Below are 25,601 nucleotides of genomic sequence, written 5' to 3' on the forward strand. Positions count from 1 at the left end.
ATAATTTACTCAAACAACTTTAACTTCTAATAATAAGAGATACAAAATTGCGATGTGAATCGGATGGAAAATTTTCTCTAAACTGACCGTTAATTTTCACTCGTGTTGCCAGTATTTTTCAACGGTCATTTATGTCGACTTCTTCCGTGCTGGCAGATTGTCAGAAACGGAACATATTCCGGCCGGGAGTGGTGACTTGTTGTCCTCTATTGGTAGGAGCGATATCTTGGTGATAGCACGACGATATGTTGAACCTTCGCTGAAGACATCTACGGCGCGAACCAAATTATCATCGCCAGGGAACACTGCTGTGATGCGGCCAAGTTTCCATTCGAGGGGGGGTCGGTTGTTGTCATGGAGGATAACAATCATGCCAGGTTTGATGTTATCTTGTACGGATGTGTTCTTCTTACGCACCTGAAGAGATGACAAATAGTCCCTGGACCAAGCTCTCCAAAAGTGCTCACGCATAAGTTGAATATGTTGCCATCTATTTAATCGTCCTATTTTCTCATCGCAATAGGTAGGGCCTGATGGTGCCGTCAATGGTCGACCGATAAGAAAATGGGCTGGCGAAATTACCTCCGGATCAGCAGGATCGTTGGAAACCGCATACAAGGGTCTGGAGTTGAGGATGGCTTCGATCTTACACAACAGAGTGGCCATTTCTTCGAAGGACAACAAAGTGGTACCGATGATTCGCTTGAGATGATATTTGGTGCTCTTTACAGCGGCCTCCCAAAGGCCACCAAACTCGGGAGCATTTGGCGGGATGAAATGCCAAGCGATTTCTTTCGACTGGCAATACCTCTCGATTCTGTTGGCTTGTTGCTGCTCCTGGAACTGCTGGTACAATTGATGGAGTTCGTTGCTGGCACCTTTGCATTATCGGAATGCAATTCGGCAACCATTCCTCGGCGGCTGATGAACCTCTCTAGGGCAGCGATGAATGCATCGGTCGTCAAATCTGACACCAATTCCTGATGGATTGCTTTTGTGGCCATGCACACGAACACCGAGACGTAAGCCTTGACCACCTTCGGACGATATTTACCTTGCTTCACTTGGATTGGACCAGCATAATCGACACCGGTGATGTTGAACGGCGAGGAAAACACCACACGCTGCTTTGGCAATTTACCCATCAGTTGCTGGACGTTAGTTGGATTCACACGGAAACACTTGATGCATTGCCGTGTAACATTGCGAACGGTTGAACGGGCGTTAAGCAACCAGAAACGTTGTCTAAGCGCTGAGATGAGCCCGCTCGGACCGACATGGAGAAGCTCAAGGTGCAAAGCTCGGACCAGTAGCTTTGTGATCGGATTGTTGTTTGGTAGGATGAGCTGATGCTTTGATTCGTCGGGCAAGTTGGAATGTCTCAGTCGACCACCAACTCGAAGAAGACCGTCGGATAGGATGGGATTGAGAGCTGCTAATCGTTTACACGGGACACCTTTTTGGACTCGTTTGATTTCTTCGTCAAATTCCAAACGTTGAATGACACGAACGATGACCAACATGGAATTTCGAAGCTCGTCGATAGTCAAATGCGGATGCAACACACGTTCCTCTTTCGGCTTGCGGCGGTTGTTCAGATACCTCAACACCCAGGCGATAATTCGTTGCAGCCTTCGGAAACAGCTCACATCGGTGAAAACGTCCAACGGTTTTTGATTGGTTGCCAGAGTAGTCACCAAGTTGACTTTTAACTCCGGCAATTCATCATCGGGGATGTCTTCTGGGCGCTCTTCGATGAAAGTTGCTTCGGTCAGGAATTGTGGACCTTCCCACCACGTCGTATTTTGGCTCAGCGGGAACGGCAGTTGGCCTCTCGACACAATATCGGCTGGATTGAACTGCGATGGAACGTAATGCCACTGTTCTTGTTGGGTGTGAAGGTTGATTTCAGCAATTCGATTGCGCACAAAGATCTCAAGTCGGTCGGGGTGTTTTTTGATCCAAAGTCCAAAGTAGAACTTGGCGAAAATTTATGTCAATAAAGGAAACAATCTTTGTCACCAATTTGACTAGAAGTACTGCAGCACACAATTCTTTCCTTGGGATGGACAATTCGTAGAGGGGGGCGACTTTCGATTTGCTACGAACCTTACAGGAACCATCGGGGAAAATGCTTCGTATGTAGACACATGCACCATATGCTACCATAGAAGCGTCGGCGAAGCCATGCAGCTCATAAGCCACAACGTTGCTGAATGTCACTTGGCGGGGGATAACGATTTCGTTGAGGTGAGAAAGTGACTCTCGGAGCTCGTTCCAATTCTTGAGGCTTTCGTTGTCGAGATGATCGTCCCAATCCAACTTCTTTCGTCAAAGTTGTTGAACCAGGAGTTTGGCGATGACGATGGTTGGCGATATCAATCCCAATGGATCGAACAATTTGGCGATTTCGGAACACACAATTCGTTTCGTGGTGGGCTGCTTTTCGTTAACCGTCGGGGAAGTACATCGGGCAATTAAAAGCTGATCAGTACTAGGCACCCACAGAACGCCTAGGACCTTAATCGCTTCGTTGATGTCGAATTCGTCATATCGTTTGGTGGTTTCTTGCTCATTCACCGGGATGTGCTCGAGCAATTGTGTTGAGTTGGAGCACCATTTGTGGACAGGAAAACCACCCTTCAGTAGAATGGCCTTCAGCTGTCGTTGAATTTCAATGACGTCGTCGATGTTGTCGGAACCAGACATGATGTCGTCAACATAACAATCATGTCTCAGAATGTTAGCAGCTTTGGGAAACTTGTCTCCCTCGTCGTCGGCGAGTTGTATCAAGCACCTGGTTGCTTGAAACGGAGCTGATGCGGTCCCATAGGTGACGGTTGTCAACTCTAGAACCTGCAGGGGGTGTTTCGGGTTTTCTCTCCAGAAAATGCGTTGATAGCCAGTGTCGTCGGGATGCACTCGCACTTGTCGGTACATTTTGGCGATGTCAGCCGTAAAGACGTATCGATGTTTGCGGAACCTTAGCATTATGCTGAATAAATCGTTTTGAACCACTGGGCCGACGATGAGGACGTTGTTCAGGGAAAGACCAGACGGGGATGATTTGGCGCTTCCGTCGAACATCACTCTGCACTTTGTGGTGGTGCTGCTGGGGCGAAGTACAGCGTGATGTGGAAGATAATATTTTCCACGCTGGGGCGGGTCGTCGGCTTCGTTGATTGTTTGGCAGTGACCAAGCAGTTGATATTCACGAATGAATTCAACATACTGTGACCACAGTTCGGGATTTCGTTGCAAACGATTTTCCAGCATAAAAAATCTTTTCAATGCTAGATTTCGGCAGCTGTCCAGCTTGTCGGCATTTGGTTTCAGCGGCAATCGGACGGTGTACCTACCGGAAACATCACGAGTGTGGGTGGCAGCAAAATGTTCCTCACATTGCTGCTCTTCGGCTGTCATTTTCGGAGCGGTTGGTACTTCCTCAAGTTCCCAGAATCTGGTGATGGAATTTTCGATGGATTCCACCGAGGCTAGTTGGGCATATTGGATGGGCTCATAGTTGGATTTCGTTGTCAGGGTACCAGTCACAAGCCAACCAAGGTGTGACTCTCGGAGTTCAGGTAAATAGGGATCCAGTATGAGATGGCCGGTCTTGAGGATGTTGAAAAAGAGCGCTGCTCCAATCAGTAGATCGATTTTGTCGGGCTTGAAGAAGTTTGGATCTGCTAATTGGACACCATGGGGGAAATGCCACTCAGTGATGTCGATGTTGGTTGATGGGATCGGACCAGTCACCTTCGGGATGACTAGACATTCTAGCTCGGTGCGGAAATCACTACAGCGTGATTGGAGGTGAACCTTGATGAGGTGGCGGGCGACAGTTTTAATTTCGTTGATGCCACCAATTGGAACTTCGACCTTTCGTTTCTCGAGACGCAGCGTGTTGGCCAACTGATCGGTGATGAAATTTACCTGGGAACCACTGTCTAGGAGAACTCGGCAAGTTTGGGGTTGGTTGTCGTTATCCAGGACGTGAACGACAGCGGTGAGCAACAACACTGTTTTGGGAGAAGCAGTGTAATTGCATGGCATGGACGAAACGGTTGGTTGTTGTCAGGGACCGAAAACAGCACGAACACAGTAAGTGCAACACAATTTGATGACACAGCACTTCCGAAACGAAACTGTGCTGTGTCTGTGTCAATCTACTTTTGTTGCGTGTCGGCCGCAACACAGCACAGTATGCGACACAGTTGACGACACAGTGTGTTCGTGTGCCGGTCCCGATACGATTATCATTGTTGCTCCTGCAGGTAGCTTTTTTTCAATTCGTCGCCTACTTGCTTGCGGCCGAACTGGATAATTTCTTTTCTTTTGCTTTTGCTCAACACAATGTGAGTGAAGAGCTTCGCCATTGAAAATAAGGAGAAATGCTGTCCAGTCAAGTGCGACGGGTGAAAAAATAGCCTTGCTCGTAACAACACTGTGCTGCGTGTTGTGTTATCCTCGACACGACACAACTGGGAACTGTGTCGTGTTGATTTGATGCAACACAACACAATTAAAGTGCTGTGCCAAACCAAAGTGTCGCACACAAAAATTTATGTGTCAGCACTCCAGGATTTGTGTTGCACGTTATGTACTGTGTTGTGTTTGTGTTTTTTGTCGGTCTCTGGTTGTTGTGCGGCTTGAGAAGGGACATCGATTTGGGTGGTGGGTGTAGCCATCGGTTTCGGTTGTTGTTGTTGTTGTTGTTGATCTTCGTGGAGCTGAGTGTGGTGTCGCTTACCACACTTCTGGCAGTTCTTGGTTGATGGACAATCCTTCGAGCGATGACCCTTGGTTAGGCAGTTGTAGCACACTCCGGAAGCTCGAACCTTTTCCATTCTTTCGGCACTGGGTAGAATGGACAGCTTGTTGCATTGGAAATTCCGGTGCGGGCCATCACAAAACGCACATTGGATGGACGGTTTGTCGAACGCTGCGGTTGCTGCATACGACCGCTGATTGGGGACCTTCGGTTGAGTTTGTTTGGTTGTAGATGGTTTCGGAATTGGGATCGGGCAAACGGATTCGCATCGTTCCAACACTTGGCACTGGCCTTTCAGGAATGCTATCGTTGTTCGGTACTTCGGCAACTCTCCGGAATTGAGTGATTGTTCCCACACCTTTCGCGTCGATGGATCCAACGCTGACGTCAGCAAGAAAACGATCACCAATTCGGACACTCCGGTCAGTTCTTGCTGCAAATATTCCAGACACTCCACATGCTTGGTGCACTCGTCGAGAAGGTTCCTTAATTCCTTGTAGGATTCGGATGTCATCTTTTTCAGCGACAGCAAGCCACGGATGTGCGTCTCGACGATGATGCGATGATTTTCGAATCTCTCGGTGAGGATTCTCCATGCGTGTGCGTAGTTCCCATCGTTGATCGTTTTTGCGTCCAGAACGCCAGCGGCTGCTCCGATGAGCGCTTTGTCCAGGTGGTACAGCTTTATCGCATCGGAATCTCGCGACTGAGCCATCAAATCCTGAAACATCGCTTTAAATTTGGGCCAATTGGTGTACTCACCGTCGAATGTCGGGAATGGCGCTTTTAGCGGCTGTTGGTGCACGATGACTTGCGGATGTGGTGGAGGATGTTGATGATCGATGATTTGGGCTTCGATGCTGGCGGATGTCCAATCGTAAAACTGCTCGAAGCGGATGTAGTTTTCCTCTTGTGAGGTTAGGTCTTCGGCGGGTAACAGGGCGACTATTTGGCTGTGGAAATTTGAGAATTCACCGTATGCTGCTTCCAGTTTTCGGGTGTAAACTTTCAGCTGCGGTAAACCCAGGAGCATTCCCTTCACTGCGCTGTGGATTCGGGCTACCTTTTGGTACACTTGATTGCGTTGGCGGAACAATGAAGAAAGCTGCTTCATCGTTTCGGCGTCGACAGCAGCGACCGGCTGCTCGGAAGATTCAAGCGGTACCATCGGATTCGGGAACAGTGTTTGAGTTTGATCACGTGGGGACTCGGAACCGTCGCTTTGGAGGTTATGTTCGTTCGGATTCGGAAAACCTAGGAAGTCGTTCGTTTCGTCGGGATCTGTTCTGGCGGAACCTTTCGGGGGCGTTCTGTTGAGCGGCATCTTTCCTTCGGTTCAAATCCGGTTCGAAACAGGACCAATGTTCGGGCGGTGAACAAATTGCGGGTGGACTGTATAAGGTTGGATTAGCGTGGGCGTCGGACGATTTCGGGTCGAAAATTCTTCGGGCGGATGCGGGTCGGATCGATTTGATTTCCTTCTAATGGGGAGGACGGTTCCACTTCGAATAATAAAACGAATAATTTACTCAAACAACTTTAACTTCTAATAATAAGAGATACAAAATTGCGATGTGAATCGGATGGAAAATTTTCTCTAAACTGACCGTTAATTTTCACTCGTGTTGCCAGTATTTTTCAACGGTCATTTATGTCGACTTCTTCCGTGCTGGCAGATTGTCAGAAACGGAACAATATTCACCAACAAAATTCCACAGAACATAAGCATAAAAATAGAAAACAAAAGGATAAATTTAACAGAAAATCACAAATTTTTAGGAGTTTTACTCGACCACAAGCTGAACTTTAGAGCACATATCCAAGAAGTCAAAAATAGAATTAATCGTAAGGCAAATATTCTTAAAATGATAAGTAGAAAGAAGAGTGGTGCTCACCCAAAACAAATGATCAGAATAACAAAAGCAATAATCAAACCTATTATAGATTACGGGATAACTGTATACGCTGCAGCAGCTCGAACAACATTCAAAAAAATTGAACCACCTTACCTAGCGGCATCGATGCGGCACTTAAAGACAACTCCGAATCAGGTAGTTTTAGCCCAGACAGGGGAAATCCCATTGATATTAAGAGCAGAATGGTTAGCACTTAAAGAGGCAACCAAAACTTTATATTATCAAAATAGCCCAATCCTAGAAAACTTAAAAGAACTAATGTCCACAAACTCGCAACCTAAACACATAACATTTTTGGAAAAAATAGCTTCCGAAAACAACTATCTATTCACCCAGTTAAGTCCCAAAATCGAAGAAATAACGTGTAAAAAATCGAAATAAAAGACAAGATACCAGACGTCAATAAAAATGAAACATCACAGGCAAAACAAAAAATTATCGTCACAGAACTGGCAAATAGTCGATATAAAGATATTTACAAAATATATACAGACGGATCAATAATAAATAGTAACGTTGGGTACGGATACTACGACCCACAAGAAAAAATTTCTTACAGCGGACGACTGAAATCGGAATTCTCAATCATGAACGCGGAATTAATCGCAATACAACAAGCAGTTAAGTATATTGATACTAAGAACGTTAAAGAAGCAGTCATAATGACTGATTCTCAAAGTGCCTGCGCATTGTTAAAAAGAAAAGACACAAACAATTACATAGCGGCTACAATCAAAAATATAACACATAATAGTAACATTAACAAATTAATCATCCAATGGATCCCAGGCCACTCAGGCCACTTAGGGAATGAAAGAGCAGATTATGCTGCGAAGCTAGGAACCACACGTGGGAGCATCGAGCACTTTCATCTAACACAGGACGACCTTCTAATAACATTTAAAAATAATATTATGACCGAATGGCAATCCATTTATCAGACTATTTCTCAGGAAAAAGGTACCTTTCACTTTGAACACACCGGAACAGTAACTTTTAAACCCTGGTAGAATAACGTGGAACTTAGTACATTAGATACAATCATACTGAACAGGATTAAAACAGGACACACCGCTACAAAAGAAAGACTTTTTAAATGGAAATTAATAGATACAAACCTATGCGATACATGTGGAACTGAGGAAAACATCAACCATATACTATACGACTGCACCATTTTTGATCAATTGAGAACAAATTACAGTGTTTTAAATGACAACAAACCATTGATTGAAATCCTTAAAAACGAGGATATCTCTGAGTATGAGGAGCTTTCCGATTTTTTGAGAAAGACAAAGAAGAACATCTGAAAATACAATAAATCAAACACACGACTACACAACATTATACACAACTCGCTAAACTAAAAAAAAAAAGACCACTAACCCCACGAAATGGGAATGAACGGTCGATTCAAATAAACACGCGAACTGTTGACAAACAAAATAAAAACAGTATAATCCACAAGACTTGGCATTTCTGGACCGATAGGTCTGGCCAAAAAAGAGAGGAAAAGAAAGAAAGATTACTGGAACCTGGTGGGGTGCTCATCCACAGGACCTCATCAGGTTATACCAAACAACGATACTGTCGGTCATAGAATACGGAAGCTTTTGCTTTGGGTCCGCCGCGCAAACCCATTTGATTAAACTAGAACGAATACAGTATCGTTGTTTGCGTATTGCCATGGGTTGTATGCAGTCGACACATACGATGGGTCTCGAAGTACTGGCGGGAGTAATGCCGTTGAAAAACCGGTTCTTCGATTTATCGCTACGTTTCCTAATTCGAAGTGAAACTATGAATCCTTTGGTGATAGAAAATTTGGAAAGGCTTATGAATATTAATCCGCAAGTAAAATATGTCAATAATTATAATACTTTTAGGCAATTAGAAATAAATCCTTCTTTATTAAATTCGGACACGAGTCACTTTTACCCGATTAGCAGTTCCTTAATAAAATTCGATCTGTCCATTACCGCTGACATCCGTGGAATACCAGATCACGTCCGATCCAACATCATTCCTTCAATCTTTGCTTCAAAGGTTTAGCCGCAGCCCGTGGCGTAGAGGATAGCCTTCCAGTCTTCTAAGCCAACGGTCATGAGATCAAATCCCGGTCACGGCATACATTGTACACTTTCTGTGGGTTGGTGGTTTTAGCATTTGTAAGATGCTAGCCATCATATCCTCGAAAGATGTACGCTTAGAGTTAAGTGAAAGGAATCTCTTCGAGGAAATATTAAGTTTCATTGAGATCCTGTATGTGTTTGTGTTCTAAAGGTACGTGAAATTGATCCTTCAAAAATGTTCTTTACTGATGGTTCTAGAATCGACAACGCGACTGGCTTCGCAGTGTATAGGGGGAAGTCGTCTACTACCGGACACTTAAGGTTTTTAAGCAATAACTTCAAAAATAGATTTTTGTAAATTTTGGTTCCTCTACTGATTTGAAGAGTATCAATATAATGATCCCTTAACTATACTAGAAAAAAATTAATTTACAACATATTCATGTGGTAAGAGAAATCATTTCATGTTAGTTTTCACTCATTTCCAAAAGTGTTCTCTATGGCCGGACACTACGAATTACTTCACCAAAGTTGTCACCAATGGCACAAAAACGTAGCAAAATGACAGAAATCACTTGCACAGGTCTTGTATGTATGTGTTTGCCAATACTGAACGTTCTATGAGGCCAGTGATAAAAGTTTTTTTTCACAAACCAGAATGAAACATTTGTTTCGAAAAAACTAGAGAAAAATTGTCTATGACCGGACAGCAAAATCTTAAGTTTCTCAGAGGACCAAAATAGTTTCGTTATTGAATTCATATCTTCTGCTAACCATTTGAGGGTGCTATAGAGATGAAAAAGTGAAAGTTTTAAAGTGAAATCATCTATAAATTTTAATATTTTCTTGTCCGATCATAGACAACAACTTGGTGTCCGGTCATAGACAAATCGCATTTTTTTAAATTTTCCTAATATTTCGTTTGAACTTCCGTTTTATTATCTTATATCTACTGTAGTCGAAAGATAACCAATCAACGATGTCGTTCATGTGCAGTTCAAATTTTACAAGCCAAAAAAACTTACCACAATACAAATGCAAAGTTTAGGCGATCCTCTCCGCACTACTAGGCAAAAGCTTCAGATGTCTATCATTGGTTTACCTTTTCAGATTGGATTACCATATTTCTAACACCATATCAGGCTACAATTTACTTTATTTTCATGGCGTTAAAACATTATTAGGATATTGTGTTTTCGAAAAATCTATGTTGTCCGGCCATAGGCGATGTCCGGCCATAGACGACTTCCCCCTAATGAGGGCTTTGAAGCTTCGTTTAAGCTTCGAGAGCCATGCTCCGTTTACACTGCTGAGCTAGCCGCTATTTACTGCACCTTGGAACACATTCGCACTCTGCCCGCAGACCACTATTTCATCTATTCGGATAGTCTCAGCTCCGTTGAGGCAATTCGATCGATGAAACTGATGAAGCGCTCTTCCCATTTCTTGCTGGAAATTTCAGGGGTATTGAGCGCTTTGATCGAAAATTCGTATAGGATTACCTTAGCCTGGATCCCGTTGTCTTATACAAGGCAATGAGAAGGCGGACTCATTGGCTAAGGTGGGCGCGTTACAAGGTGAAATCTTTGAGAGGATAATAACTTACAATGAATATTTTTCAAAACCTCGCACTTTAGCGATTAACGGCAGTCTAGCTGGGAGAATGGCACAAAGGGACGTTGGCTCCATACGATTATCCCTAAGGTTCCGACGAAGGCATGGTTTAAGCATTTTAACATGAGTCGTGATTTCATTCGCGTGGTTTCTCGGCTCATGTCAAATCACTGCCGGCTTGACGCGCATTTGTTTCGTATACAACTAGCTACAAGCAATGTTTGTGTTTGTGGGGATGGCTACCACGACATTGATCATGTTGTGTGGACGTGTGAACGGTTTGATCGATCGAGGGCTTGGCTATTGGATACCCTTAGGGCCCGACGTAAACCACCTGGTGTTCCAATTCGAGACATCTTGGCAAAACTTGATCTTGAATATTTGTACCCTATCTACAAATATCTTAAAATGTCTGACTCGGTCGTTTAGTCCTCTTACCTTCACATCTTTCCCCCTGTATATGTACCCTATTAATCTTGGATTCGTTTAATTAATAGAGTAACCTCTCAAGCGATGGGTCCGACAAACTCTACCAGAAGGCTGGCCAGGAAGACGATCACCTGGAGTAGCTATCGGAACCTCAGCTACAGGAAGCCCAGCGTACCCAGATGGAAAATTTTTATAGTGAACCCTAGACGTTCGCCTTCCCTCTCCTAAATTAAATTATAATCTAACAGTTGAGTCGTCGCGACTATTACGGCTCCCCCTTCAACTAACATAGATAAGTTAAGTGATACACTCGGCAAAATGAAACTTTATAAGTAAAATGCCTTAATAAACAAACCTTTGATTAAAAAAAAAAAAAAGAATAATATCATTTTGGTATAACCAAAAATATTCGGAAAGCAATTGATGAAACATGTTAATGCTTAGAAATTATAGTTTAAAAATCATCAGTTAAACATACCTCAAATGTTCCGTTGTTGATGGATTTCGATGTACTTAAGTTTCCAGTAACTGTTGCCTTGATCCACATTTGCTTATTTTGTGCTTTATCTTTTTTCCCCTGTTTATTTAGTAAATAAATTTACTTTCCATAGTATCCCTTCGCTATTTTTTATTTTTTTCCAACAAATATGTTTTTATCACTTAATCCTTCATCAATTATGAAAGTTTCTGCAAATGAAACAACGGTTATTTCGTTGGAAGGAACCCTAAAATGGGTTCCGGGAGATGTTGAATCCCGGAATCTTAAGGCAGTCAGCCTCTCAAAAACCACTATGCAAATAATTTTGTTTCAAAATTTTACGCGTTGTGAAAATTGTTACTTCCGGATTGTGGTAACAATAAAGCTCAATTTCCGAATTTTTAACACACCTTTATTCGTTCGAAGTTCGGCGAGTTTTAAATTCCTACGGTACAAATTTAATTAGATTCCAATCTTATCTGGATTACCTTTTCTAGCTTACGTTTAGTGGCCTTTTCCTTTCTAGCTCCTGTCTAGATTCTTGTTGTAGCCTCCGCTAGTCACTTCACCTTCAATTATTTTCTAATAAATTAACAATTCTTAACTTTCTCATTACTTTCTCACCTCTGATAAGCTACAGCAATGTAGCATTCGTGTACTTCCAAGGGAACTGTGCCTCCACTATCCGATTGCGCAATTTGTCTAAGATTTGATATCTTCGGTTAAATATGTACATACTTCATTAAATTACACTGGCCTACCTTACTAAATTCAGAACAAACTCTTAGCATCAATCAAAACAATCCGCTATTGTACAGAGAACTTCCTAAGCTGCAATCCGCTTTGAAAACAATTGATATTTTGTTTACGTTCTACTATTCTCCCGCCTATTCGATAATTCTCACTTTTCACGCCTTCTCACGCCTAGCAGTATCTCGATGCGAGAACTGTCATCAAAACCGAAGTGTGTTCAATGCCGTCGGTACTGTAGGCTCGTTCAGTGACACTCCCCCCCAGTTTGTTGACTCCGTCTCTGAGCCTGCAAACTCTTCCTTAATTTGCTCATCTAGCGCCACAAGCTTATCAACTGATTTCGCGTACACGCCTTCACCCATCGTGATTGTTTCGGTGCACACCTGCCCTTCTCGAATAGCACGTCCATTTGGCCAGCAGTTCTTTGGAAGCTGGAAATTGACGATCGTCATATCGGGTTCGGTCAATAGCTTAAACCCGTCGGAACTGCTCAACAACCAGTGGTTTGGTTTGAGCGTAGGTACGGCATCGTTCTCGATCGGAACATTGGTGAGCGGCCATGAATTTGTGTTGACTTCGACCTCGACCAAGACATTCCTGAATTCTTCCATCTTCGGGCGATGTGGTACCTGTAACTCCGCTAAGATGCGCTTGATGGATTGCAGAGATTGTTTCCGGCTCCCCCCCATATGGGGAGCTGCCGGAGGACTGAAACACCAGGCGGTGGTCGCTGATACACATTCTTCAGCCATCTTGTGGTCATCGATGATAACCAAGTTGGTTTCCCTATTGCTGTAGCTGTATAAGTTTGAAGTTAAAGAGCCAGCTAATTTTTTGTAGACCCCACGGATAGGACATACCAGAGGACCCCCCTTACTCTTCTCAACTCTACCCCCTATAGCCACTTCCATTTTTTTCAAATAATCGGTACCGGCATGTGCGAACGGTCGGGCCAATGTGGCTGGTTGATAGATCGGTGCGACATTTATAGCGGAAGGCGGACAGGCGGTTGTCATCGATTCACCATTCGGCAATTGCACGACACGATCAAGCTCCTCTTCAGGGTCCCTCACTGTTTTGTGGTCGCAGGAGGCAATGTGATACGTGTAGTGTACCATACTTAGCGATTCTTCCGTCGACGCCCCGCCGTAGATCGTCCATCCTAAATCAGTCTTAACGGCGATCGGCTGACCAGGCTTGCCTTCTCGACTTTCCCTCACAAGCGTCATATTTGCATGTTGCACACCAATCAGTAGACGAGGCTGGACATTGTTGTACGACTCCAGGGGAATCCCTTGCAGATAGGAGTTTTCTGCCTGGAGTTGTTTCGCGTCGAGGGTCTGAGACGGTAATTGAAGTCCGCTCACTGTTCGAACGTCCGCTAGATGGATTCGCTCTCCCTTTAGGCTGGAAACTCCGAAGCTGACACTCTGGCTGTTATCTTCGATACGATGTGTGCCTCCAGTCCACTTGAGACTCAAAGGACGTGATTCTCCTGTCAGGTTCAATTCATCCGCAAGATCTTGGTCTATAAGTGTCACCGAAGACCCGTCATCCAAGAAGGCATAGCACTGGATCACAATCCCGTTCCCATATACCACGACCGGAACGTAACGGAAAAGACTTGTGCTGGACCTCGACCGATGAGTGTTGCATGACCGCTCTTCCCGTGGCGCGGGGACAGGCATCTGGATCACAGTCGACTCTGCGTTCAGCTCTTTGTGTAACAACGGGTGGTGTATGAAGGTGCATCCGTTGACTCCGCAGTTCTGGGATCGACATCCTCCTCTATGATGCTTTAGGCAATTTTGACACACGTTAGCTTCACGTATCGTCGCCCACCGTCCATCATACGACAGCTCCTGGAATCGCTTGCATTTTGCAAGAGTTGCGCAAGTTCCCATGCAGACAATGCACGCTGCGATATAAGGTTTTCTCACGCCAGTTGTCGATGTTCTGCTACATTCAGCGTGAGCATTCACGAAAGCGGCTCTCCTGCGCGGCTCCTGGGTCGGATGCAGTTCTTTGGTTTGACGCGGCCTCGAAACCAAGCAAGCATCTTCTCCGATGCTGTAGATCCATTCGCTGAAGGTCACCAAGTTGACCTTGCGAAGACTTCTGGTATGTCTCGCCCACTGTAGTTGCATTGGTCCGGGAAGTTTGCCAACTAGATCGTTCAGCAACGAAGAATCTCGCTTCAGCTCTTTCTGTCCACAAGCGTCGATGGTTACGGTTAGATTCTGCACCTCAAGAGCGAAGTCGACGATTTTGTTCATCGATTCAGAGTCGATAGCAGGTATGGAAAGAACCTGATCCTTCAGCGATTGAATTATGAATCGCGGCTGTCCAAATTTCAACTTTAACGCCTCGATAGCCCTATTCACTGTCCTTGGGTGTAAAAGGAAACTTCGTACAGCGGCAAACGCAGCTCCCTTCAAACAGCTTCTAAGTCGCAGCATATTCTCGTCTTCTGTGTATCCGCACATCCGAGTCGTGCTCTCGTACGTGGAGAAAAACATCGGCCATTCTTGGGGATTCCCTGAAAATATGGGCAGGTCCTTCGCGACGACGTGGCGGGCGGCGAGTTGATTGCGCGTCAGGCTACGGTTAGACCGGTTGCTGGTGGCATTCTTCCGTTTGCTTTCACCTTTCTTCGCTAGCGAAGAACGCCCTTTGAGGTTGAACGTGGGATCGTTGTTTCCTTCTTTTTCATCTTCAGTAGAGTCATCGCTGCTGTCCACTTCCGTTTCCTTTTCGGAGCCATCGCTGTAATCTTCTCCATCTACTTCCTCTTTTTCGTCATCGGAGCACTCTTCTTCTTCATCCGCACTAGAATCTTCTTCATCTTCTTGGAGCCTTCTGCCAGCGGCGCCTAACCAGTTTTGCACCTTGGTGTCTGCGTCCACTTCTCCTTCATCAGCTTCTTCTTCGTCCTCCAGATCAACCAACTCTTCGAGAATGCTAAAGTGTTTCTCCATCAACTTCTTTTTCTCTTCTAGCAATTCCTGCTCTTCTTCAAGTTTCTGTAATTGCAGCTCCAGATGTGCTTTCGCTGACCTTCTCGATCCTGCTGACGCCACTGATGCTGCTTTCGATGGTTTAGTGGTACTAACTGTTTTTCTCGGCTGAGGATCTTCCATCTGTTTCATCGTAGATGAAGCCTTGGCCTTCTTTCCGTCGCTGGTTTTCTCCGGTATCGACTTTTCGACCTTCCTTCCTTCTCTCCTGCCAGCCTTCGTAGCACCCGTCTTCTTCTTTTTCTTCGCCTGGCACTGTTCACAGTTCCACTTTCTATTCTCCACACTTTGGTCCACACCCACACAGCTAAAGTGGTTCCATCCATCACAATCGTCGCACTGAACCATCCGGCTACTATCGACCGACTTACAGGTCCGACAACTGTGACCGACATTCACGACCGTTTTCGCGGAGGAAGTATGGCTAATATCATTGGAAGTTATTTTGTTGGCTATAGGGTAATGTTTTTCGGAAGAGGGATTCTTTTTATTTTTGGTCGTACCTGGTTTCGGATTGCCGTTCTCCGAATTAGGGCCAAGAGCAACGGACTTGAGTTGAGAAGGGGTATCACTTTTCGCCTTAGGGGTACTACTAGCTAAGCTCTTACCTTTTTGGGCAGCGGTGGCTGCGGTGCTGGCTGAATCAGACATCTCCGTAAACGAATTTAAAATGTGAAAATTGTTACTTCCGGATTGTGGTAACAATAAAGCTCAATTTCCGAATTTTTAACACACCTTTATTCGTTCGAAGTTCGGCGAGTTTTAAATTCCTACGGTACAAATTTAATTAGATTCCAATCTTATCTGGATTACCTTTTCTAGCTTACGTTTAGTGGCCTTTTCCTTTCTAGCTCCTGTCTAGATTCTTGTTGTAGCCTCCGCTAGTCACTTCACCTTCAATTATTTTCTAATAAATTAACAATTCTTAACTTTCTCATTACTTTCTCACCTCTGATAAGCTACAGCAATGTAGCATTCGTGTACTTCCAAGGGAACTGTGCCTCCACTATCCGATTGCGCAATTTGTCTAAGATTTGATATCTTCGGTTAAATATGTACATACTTCATTAAATTACACTGGCCTACCTTACTAAATTCAGAACAAACTCTTAGCATCAATCAAAACAATCCGCTATTGTACAGAGAACTTCCTAAGCTGCAATCCGCTTTGAAAACAATTGATATTTTGTTTACGTTCTACTATTCTCCCGCCTATTCGATAATTCTCACTTTTCACGCCTTCTCACGCCTAGCAGTATCTCGATGCGAGAACTGTCATCAAAACCGAAGTGTGTTCAATGCCGTCGGTACTGTAGGCTCGTTCAGTGACACGCGTTTCTCGCTGATATTAACAAACAAAAGGTAAAATTTAAATTAGGATTCAGAAATTGATTGGGACCCTAAATCTATCTTTAGAACTATAGTTTATGTTACAATCAAACCCGGTATTCAATTTTAGAAGTTAACCTCTTGAATAAAATTTGAAATTAAAATCGCTGATAAATAATAAACCCGCGATTTTTCATCATGAAGTGAAGTCCTTATAAAGCTTATAAAGGCTTTCGGATGCACAAAATACTACTTTGTTCAGATCTTCAAACTGCATTAGAACACTTCTTTCTGTGCACATGTAGCAACGAGATGTTCCGGAAACAATTTCCGCAATCAATACATTTGTACGGCTTTTCTTTGGTATGTCTTCGTATATGATCCTTCAAATCACCCGCTTGGCGGAAGGCTCTATCACACTGATCACATTTATATGGCAACTCACCTGAAAAAAAACGAGAGAACAAGAATTATTTCTTAAGTTATCAAAAACAAATTTATAATGGTCAAACCTGTATGTATCATCAAGTGGCGAGTAAGGTTTTTCCGAGCAGTAAACTGTTTTTGGCACACATGACAGGTATGGAACTTTTGTTGCGGAACGTGGATCATTTCGTGCTTCCGCAGGTTTTCGTTCGTCGTCGCACATTGACCGCAATAGCTACACTGATATCTTTTAGATTTCAGCCGTTCTGCATAGCCATCAATATTTTGTTTTATTTTTACTTTCATCCGATGAATTTTCCGCTCATGGGTCAGACTGTTTTCTCTGGTGAAGAATCGCAATTCACAAATTCGGCACTTGTGTGGCCGTTCATCCTCGTCGTGTAAAGCCAAATGTTTACTGGCTTGCCGCACAGATTTGATAACGAGGTTGTCGCATTTGTCGCATGTTAGAGGTACTTCTCCGAAATGAACATGAAGATGTTCAGTGAACATAATTTCTGTATCGAAAACAGTTTTGCAAAAATAACATTTATATTTGGGTGCAATTTCATGATTCTGTTTATTTCTGCTAGCATTACATGGTAGCTCAGCTGTATGTTCCGGTTCGTTTTCTGTTTTATGAATACGAATATCTTTATATTTAGTTTCATGTTCAAGCTCCACGTTCTCGTAGCTATTGGTGACCATTTCTTGAGAATCCGAACATTCATCTAGTATGAAATCTACAGTTGGGATTGCCTCAGCTTCAAGTTTGATTGGCACACCTTTTGTATTAGTATTCTCTTTACAATCAGATATTTTATTGTCATCGGTTTGCAAAGTGTCAATTTCTACTAGAACTACGGTTTGAGATTCTTGACCAAAATTTTGCAGCATTCCTCTAAGCTGTTCGTTGCTGTGAACAAAATGATCATAAATTTTCTGCACTGTACATATCCGATCGACACATTCAAGACAGATGTTTAACAGCTGATCTTCATTAGTTAGCTGTAAAAAGTAATATGAAAACATTAAATCTTGAACATGGATTTTAACCATTGATGACCGTTGAAAACCCTTGATCGTTATAATTTGCGTATATTAAACAGCAAATAGGTATTTATAGAAAAACAATAAAGTTTGAGCGTCGATTAAAGATAATTTAACGAAAGTAGCTTAATTTCTACAGAATAAAGTTGAATTTACATTTATGAGATAGGTATTATACTATAATAGTACTCCCCCCAAAATATTACACCTTACCGTAATGGAAAACAACTCCTCAACCGTATCTCTCAATACTTTTCCCTTAACGGTATCAAATATTGAAAACGTGAGAGCTTCGTCGCTAGGTATCGAGAGGCACAATCTGCAGCTCATCAAATTTATGGTATCCATTATACTTATAGTTTTGGAGTTAATTAATAAGAAAAACCCGATGAATTAAAGCGGTTTCTTGCGGGATAAATTTAATGTTTTCAACTTTTCGCAAAAATATCAACGCGTTACTGAGCGTTAGGAAACAGTAAGCGTTATGAGTTATCCCTTACACATTGAAGTGAAAGTATCCTAACTTGGGTGATCGAAACAAGCAATAATTTAAATCAGCACGGTCGGCATGCCGGCAGTCACTTTGGTGAATTTGAACTCCTTTGTAATGTAAACTAGACAACGTGTAAACAGCCGGTTCCACTGCAGCTGCGAGTGTTGCGATTTTGGTTTTAAAAATCATTAACAATATAATTTTCCAGTGCTAATCTACACCTTCTGCCCCGTTTTTTGAACTATTTCAAGTATTGAACATAAATGTCGTCAAAAGAATTGAAGGCCGCCTTGAAAGAGGCTCGGGAGGCTATAAAAATTAAAAAGTTCTCCGAAGCAATCAAACTATGCAATGTAATCTATTTATTTATTCAGTGTTTCTCAACCCGGAGCTAGTAAATATAGGAGTTGTTTTTTGCAGAAAATTCTAAAGGAAGATGCCCAAAACTATATGGCTTTGCTGCTGATGGGAGCCTCCTATCAGGACATGGATAGGAAAGAGGCAGCAGTCTATCTGAAGCGGGCGCTTGATTGTGGCAATGATCCGACGGTGGCCCTGCAGGGTTTGTTAAACTGTGTCGAAGATAAGGAACTGCCGGACGTTTGTGGGAAACTCTTGAACCTCACGCCGTAAGTATTTGATAGCGAACGACTTAAATTCAAAATTTGAATTAAGATTTAATCTTCTGAATATCTACCGACAAAGACTAGATATTACAATTAAGCCATTTGAATCCATTTCAGGGACAAATACAGCGATCTTCATGGAAAACTACTGGCAGTGGCCTTGCGCGGAGAATGCCTAGATGGTGCATTGAAAATATTGGAGTCGGAAATCAACTTACCCAGGGATAATGAAATGCGCATCACCTCCGCATATAATTGTTTATCGAAAATTCTGCTTCCAAATGCAGCACTGGAAACTTCTTATGAATCTTTAGTTCAGCGAACTCTAGAGCACGATATCCAAAACAGAGAAGATCCTTTTTTGCATGAGAAAATGCGGCGATACTTAAAGCTTCTGCAACGATTGAAACAATACGAAACTTTAGCGGAAGCCTCTCTATTAATGTACGACAGGTTCCAAAACGATATTTACCCTCTGGAATGGATTTGCAAAGTATTTGTCGAGAAACTAGTAGATGAAAGTTGGTTGAAACAAACCTTGCATGATAATATAGAACTTTACGTTGATGCTGCCTTGGCAATTAAAGGGGATTCTGTTCTGGCTCTGGTAGCCAAAGGAATGTTGCACTACGAAAATCAAAACTTCAAACAGGCAGAAGAAGTTCTCAAAAAAGCATATGCCCTCCAGCCTAATTGGAGTATATGCGTCAAAACCCTGGTAGAAGTATACATGCAGATGCGGTTGTACGGTTTGGCGGAATGTTTATTAAGGCAGTCAAAAATAACTGACAGTAATTTTTTCATAACTCTCGTAGAAGATGGAAATTTGGAAAAACTAGAAGAAGCCAACGCTGTATACAAAGAATTGAAACCAGAAACGGAAATATTATATTATTATGCAAAACTCAAGTTATTATTGAAAGATACGGATCAGTTTGAAAGCCACATGGAAAATTTGAAAAATGTCAATTTTCCTGTAGATGCATTGGACGTATTAAACGCTCTCTACAATTTAGCTCAGAATAATACATTGAAAGCTGTAGAGATACTAAAGCAACATGAAAACAGTTGCACGTGTCTTCTCGAGCTTGTAAAATTGTACTACGATGTTCAAGATTTTGAAAATAGTTTCCTGTGTGCTCTTAAAGCAACAAAACTAGAGCCCAACAATTCCAAGTGCTTCTTTTGGCTTGGCAAATTGTACCAACAAAATTCAGACTCAGCCAGAGCAAGAAAATGTTTTGAAAAATGCATCGCATTGAATCCGTCCAACAAGGATGCCATCATTCTTCTTAGTTCGATTTACCGAAAACAAAACGAATGGGAAGCCAATTCGAAGCTGCTTCAAAATTCGGTGAGTGCTGTGAACGGATCCAGTTCAGCGTGGGCTCAGCTTCAGCTAGGATTGCACCATTTGGGCCAGCAGAACTACGACGAAGCCATCGCCGCGTTTCGGACAGTGCTGCGATACGACATCAATAACATTACCAGCTGGGAAGGGCTGGCCGATGCTTACATGAACCGAGGCTCTTATGTTTCGGCGATTAGGGTATTCGAAAAAATAAACGAACTTCAACCGGACAATCCATACCCAAAGCTTCAGCAGGCCACCATTAAAAACGTAAGTATCCAGTAATTAAAAGACCAATATAAGCAACCATACCTAATTTGTAGGCTCTATTCAGGTAAATTGATTTATCAAGTTGGTTGTTATCATATCTTGTGATTTCTCATAATTTAAGAGACGTAACTGATACCAATAGAAAATGGTTTTTGTCTTTTTAAGATTTTGAAACATCACAAAGATGCACTGCTGCTGTTTGAGGAGCTTCTGGAAAAAGACGCCAAATACTTTCCTGCCATTAAAGGGATAGCTGAATCGCATTTCGGTCTCTGTTATTATCGTCTTGACCAAAGACAGGTCGGCAGGAGTCGTGACCATGCACAACTAGCCGTAGATTATTTCAGCAGGTATGCTAATACAACTTATACAATTATTTGAATTCGATAAACATTTTTTTTTCTTACAGAGCACTGAAATTGAAGCCTACATTTGTATGCCTTTGGAAACAAATGGGTAACATTTTAGATACTGTAGCAAGTTTTCCTGAATCGAAATCACATCTTCTACTAGAGGGTAGCTTAGCAGGTGTTAATCATCGAAGCCAAGCTTGCATTGAAGGGGAAAAGCTTTTTGAATTGGCTGGCCGTTTTTATAGTAGAGCATTAAAACTGAACATGGACGATAACTTCCTCTGGTACGAGCTAGCAACGAATAACTATCGACGCGCTTTGAAGTATGTCAAGGATAAAGAGGGCCGCCGAAAATTGCTGACAACTGCAAGTGAGGCTGCTAAACAGGCCATAAAACTGGATCCTATCAGGTGGCAGAACTGGAACCTTTTGGGGGTCATTAGTGCTACCGATGAAATTAACAATTTAGCTTTAGCGCAACACTGTTTCATCGAAGCTGTAACGATCGACAAAAAAACATCGGCTGTCAGTTGGTCGAATCTAGGAGTCTTGTATTTACTGGAAGGATCAGTAAATTTCGCTAATAAAGCGTTCAGTCGAGCTCAACAATCAGATACAACTTTTCCCAATGCATGGATTGGACAAGCTTTGATTGCAGAGCAAATTGGACAAGCAGATGAGGCTATGGATCTATTCCGTCATTGTACACAGCTGGGGTATCATTCGGAATCTGCCTTGGGTTATGCCCATTGGGTTTGTTCCATTTTGAACGAAGAGTACCAGAAAAATAAAAGATATCAGTTTAGTATAGAAAACATGCATGCACTACCTCTGTCTCATGATTCGATTTCTTGGCACTGTAATGACAAAGAAAGCGAAGCATCCGTAGAAGCTCTTCATTTTCAGGGTTTCATTAGCATTAAATTAGGTTTGTGGAAAACCGCAGAGCTGGCTCTACGCAAAGCATCCGTCAAAGCTTCCGGGATACAGAGAGACAAAATCCTGTGCGAATTGGGACACTGTTTGATAAAGCAGAAAAAGTTTACTGAAGCTGTTGATTGTTTCGATCGATTGAATGAGACCACCTACCATGCCACGGTAGGTAAAGCCTACGCCTATTTCAAGGCAGGTCAATACCAGGAATCTTACGCCGAATATGAAAGTGCACTAAACTGGTTGGCTACGACAGATCAGGAAAAAGCCTACGCACTCATTGCGATGTCGGCAATGGTTTACGCTTTTCAAGGAGAAGCAGACGCTAAAACAATACTTTTCCAATGGTAATCATAAGCACATTTTCCATTGCTATGTTTTGTTCCTCAACATACTTTTTTTACAGCATAACTTTACCGGAACCTCCGATTGAAGCTTTATTTTCAGCATGCTCTCTTGGTTTACTACACAAAGATTCTGTTTTGACGGACTTGGTCATCAAAGAACTTCGAAAGTACGAAAATGACCCCAAGAATGGACATCATGTTGTTTATCTCGTGTCTCAATATCTTTGGGCTAATGTAAATACTTTTTTCGTAATTTGACCTTAAAAATGTATTTGTTTTAAGCAAGACTATTCTCTATTCACAGAAACAAAAGTCCCAATCGCTCGCTTATCTGGTGTCGCAGGTACATAAATATCCCGCTCGGCCCAAGTTGCGTCAAATTTTGGCCGTATCACTGCTTAAAAATCACCGAACCCCGAAGCAGAATCTTATCGTAGCCAGTAGCATCGCTCAGAGCGCTCTGGTGCTGGACTTGCATGATCAACAAAGTGGAAGTACTCGAGCCGTGGATGCCGCCAAATGGCTGGCAGTTGCAAGCGAAGCTGTGCGCCCTGTAGACGAACGGAAACGTCGAATCCTGGCCCAGAAGGCGGTCCACGTGGATCCCACCTGTAAAGAAGCGTGGAGTGCCCTTATAAGAATTTCTCTTAAAAAGTGAATGATTTTGATGATTGTAAATATTCGTGTTGAAACCGCTTAAATATCATTCGGTTGAAAGCATCAAATTTGTTTCATTACCAATTTAAAATCCTTATTGTTTCTGTGAGCCAAGCTACAAGTATTTTATGTCAGCGCTTCAAAATTATTTTTTAATGAAATCCAGATGCTTGAAAGTTTATACCTAATAAACCAATAAACTGTTTGCAATTGTTGAAACGCTTATTTTATTTGTATATTTGAATTTGAACAAAATTATTCCGGAACTTCATATAGCTTAGAGAATAAAATTTCAAGTTTACTACAATTATTAAAAGATGATGCAGCCATTCAAAAAAAATAAGACTTTTTTCGATTGAACGAATGTCCGTAGCCACACAGTTGATCTTTACAATAGTATCAACAACATCATTCCAGTCAGAGGTTTGTACATAGTCCAGATTTGCAGCTTCATTTTTCAAAGTCTTAATAGAACTACTCATTGCAATATAACATTTAACCGTTCTAACCACCAGTATCTTACAAGAAATAGAAACATGCTCGATCGCCCCACCGTTATTTCTTCTATTGGTGAACGTTCTCTTGCCTTTAGTGGCGTTAAATTTTTCAATTATTTTGAAAACAAATGTGGATCTTTTAATAATAACGTTCAACTGAAAAAGCTTATAAAAGAACATCTTTTGCAACCTCATTTCTTATCAACACTTCTAAAATCTTATAACATCTTTATATTATAATTTCAATTTTACTTTTAATAAAAAAGAGACATCTGAAATATAGTCATTTTTGTTATTTAAGTTTGATAGAATATTAAGATTAGTTGAGGTATAAGTAGTATATGATTTAGGTACTCCTTAAGCGGCTTGACCAGTGGAGTATTAAAGAAATAATGTAAATAGCAAACTTATGAATAAATAAAACATCAAATCAAAAAAAAAAAAAAAAATGTCCTTTTTTTCATAAATATAAAAATGTATTCTCTGGACGAAGGGTCAAAAGTCTGTGTTTTACAGACAAATCTGGGCACCTGGCAACCCAGGCACGTTTCATGGAAGGTTGAATTTTACACTGTTTCAGGTAAGTTTTGTAGAGTGTGTAAAACAACGCGCGCGTTTTGTTTTTATGCGAGACCGCTCATAATCGTTTATCAAAATTTTCAATTACAATTGAAATCCATATGGAATATTGTATTAAACAATGGACAATCACGACAAAAGTACGTCTTCGACAGTGATAGAAGTTTCCGAAAATATTGCGGTTAACGCGGTTCAACCGGTTAGCTTTTCTTTTTTAACATCGCTCCTGCAACTTTAACAGGAAAAGCTTCATTTCAGAATGCGCCACCAGTGACAATGGCCTCGAAGCGTGCAGCCGAAGCGGAACCCGGCTGCCCCAGAAAATTTAAAGCACCGAGGAAGGCATACATCTATGGGAATTACGATAGGTACTATGGCTACCGGAATATGCACGAGACTCCCCGAGAGGATGTGCGATTGCAGGCTTTCATCGAGCAGAAACATCTGATTCAGGCTAAACGTTTACTGGACATTGGATGCAACAACGGTTCGTTGACGCTGGAAATTGCAAGGCATTGCAAACCGACAAGTGTGGTTGGAATCGATATTGACGGAGATTTGATTGGTAAGTTGAAAAAAAAATCCATCTGAATAAGTCCTCGAAGGCCTTGAACAAAATTAAGGGGACTTACAAAATCCAGAAATATCAAATAATATTGATCCTTTTCATTTTTCTTAGGGACTAGCTTTTCGGATTTTAACTGAACCAATTAATTTTTCTTCATATTCCACAGCAAGCGCTAGGCGACATTTAATCCATATGATCAAAACTAGTTCCAAAGAAGAATGCGCTGAAACCGAACATTTATCGTCCGTACAGTTTCGCAAAGCCAATTATGTGTACGAAGATGAGTCGCTTCTGGACAATGAGAAACCGCAATTCGATGTCATTCTGTGCCTATCGGTGACGAAATGGATCCACCTAAACTTTGGTGACAAAGCAATGAAACTAGTATTCCGGCGAGTGTACCGGCAGTTGCACCCTGGGGGTGTTTTCATCCTGGAAGCTCAACCATGGAGCAGCTACAAACGTCGCAAAAAGTTGACCGAGCAAATATTGGCTAACTTCAATCAGATAACTTTCAAACCGGATAACTTCAACGCCTATCTATTGGGCGATGATGTTGGCTTTCGAGAGGTTTCTGAATTGAAAGTATCGGACCACACGGTGAAAGGATTTCGCAGGCCGATTTTCGTGTTCCGAAAGTAAGGTGAGCTCTAGTCTTTTCCTTCCTTATTTTGACACATTAAACTGTGAATAAATATCGAGATTGTTACCCGCTAATCAATACAGCGCGTTTTAAATTAGGTATAAAATATTAGTTTTGATAGTGGTAAGATTTGAATTTTATTTTGAAGAGTTCGAATTAAGTTTTGTTAAGCCACTACCAGATTGGATGGGGAGCAAAATAGATAGGTTGATATGAATAGGTAACTAAATTAAACTGAACATGTGATGAAAGACTCGAGACCCGAAATGAACCTTATGGGCTTGGTATCTAACTATATATCAATTAAGTAATACAAACCACAAAACATGAGCCTTTATCGGCTAATGGTCACATTTGGATCGAATTTCAACAATTTGTATTTCCTTCGAAATGATATCACAAAATCCTTCATGATTAATAAGATTA

At 42.1% G+C, this 25,601-nt stretch overlaps 4 protein-coding genes across 4 annotated transcripts; 2 read left to right on the forward strand and 2 right to left on the reverse strand.

The window, feature by feature from the left end:
• Nucleotides 1-725: 725 nt before the first annotated feature.
• Nucleotides 726-4,056, reverse strand: LOC129752988 (uncharacterized). The gene is made up of 2 exons (XM_055748781.1): nt 2,347-4,056; nt 726-1,979 (listed from the first exon to the last, which is right to left on the reverse strand). Exons 1-2 carry the CDS (start codon nt 4,054-4,056, stop codon nt 726-728), a joined length of 2,964 nt encoding a protein of 987 aa, XP_055604756.1.
• Nucleotides 4,057-16,648: 12,592 nt separating this feature from the next.
• Nucleotides 16,649-18,307, reverse strand: LOC129756082 (zinc finger protein 92-like). The gene is made up of 3 exons (XM_055752832.1): nt 18,072-18,307; nt 16,895-17,816; nt 16,649-16,827 (listed from the first exon to the last, which is right to left on the reverse strand). Exons 1-3 carry the CDS (start codon nt 18,204-18,206, stop codon nt 16,649-16,651), a joined length of 1,236 nt encoding a protein of 411 aa, XP_055608807.1. The 5' UTR covers nt 18,207-18,307.
• Nucleotides 18,308-18,441: 134 nt separating this feature from the next.
• On the forward strand, nt 18,442-23,078 carry LOC129751626 (tetratricopeptide repeat protein 37). Its single transcript, XM_055747231.1, has 7 exons — nt 18,442-18,704; nt 18,772-18,980; nt 19,095-20,598; nt 20,764-20,948; nt 21,008-22,231; nt 22,291-22,465; nt 22,536-23,078. The coding sequence occupies exons 1-7, from the start codon at nt 18,615-18,617 to the stop codon at nt 22,887-22,889; spliced, it is 3,741 nt and encodes a 1,246-aa protein (XP_055603206.1). The 5' UTR covers nt 18,442-18,614; the 3' UTR covers nt 22,890-23,078.
• An 876-nt stretch (nt 23,079-23,954) lies between these two features.
• Nucleotides 23,955-25,548, forward strand: LOC129756492 (probable RNA methyltransferase CG1239). The gene is made up of 3 exons (XM_055753393.1): nt 23,955-24,163; nt 24,223-24,529; nt 24,699-25,548. Exons 1-3 carry the CDS (start codon nt 24,086-24,088, stop codon nt 25,172-25,174), a joined length of 861 nt encoding a protein of 286 aa, XP_055609368.1. The 5' UTR covers nt 23,955-24,085; the 3' UTR covers nt 25,175-25,548.
• Nucleotides 25,549-25,601: the final 53 nt, after the last annotated feature.

The sequence above is a fragment of the Uranotaenia lowii genome, chromosome 3 (assembly GCF_029784155.1).
Source record: "Uranotaenia lowii strain MFRU-FL chromosome 3, ASM2978415v1, whole genome shotgun sequence".
Taxonomy (NCBI): Eukaryota; Metazoa; Arthropoda; class Insecta; order Diptera; family Culicidae; genus Uranotaenia; species Uranotaenia lowii.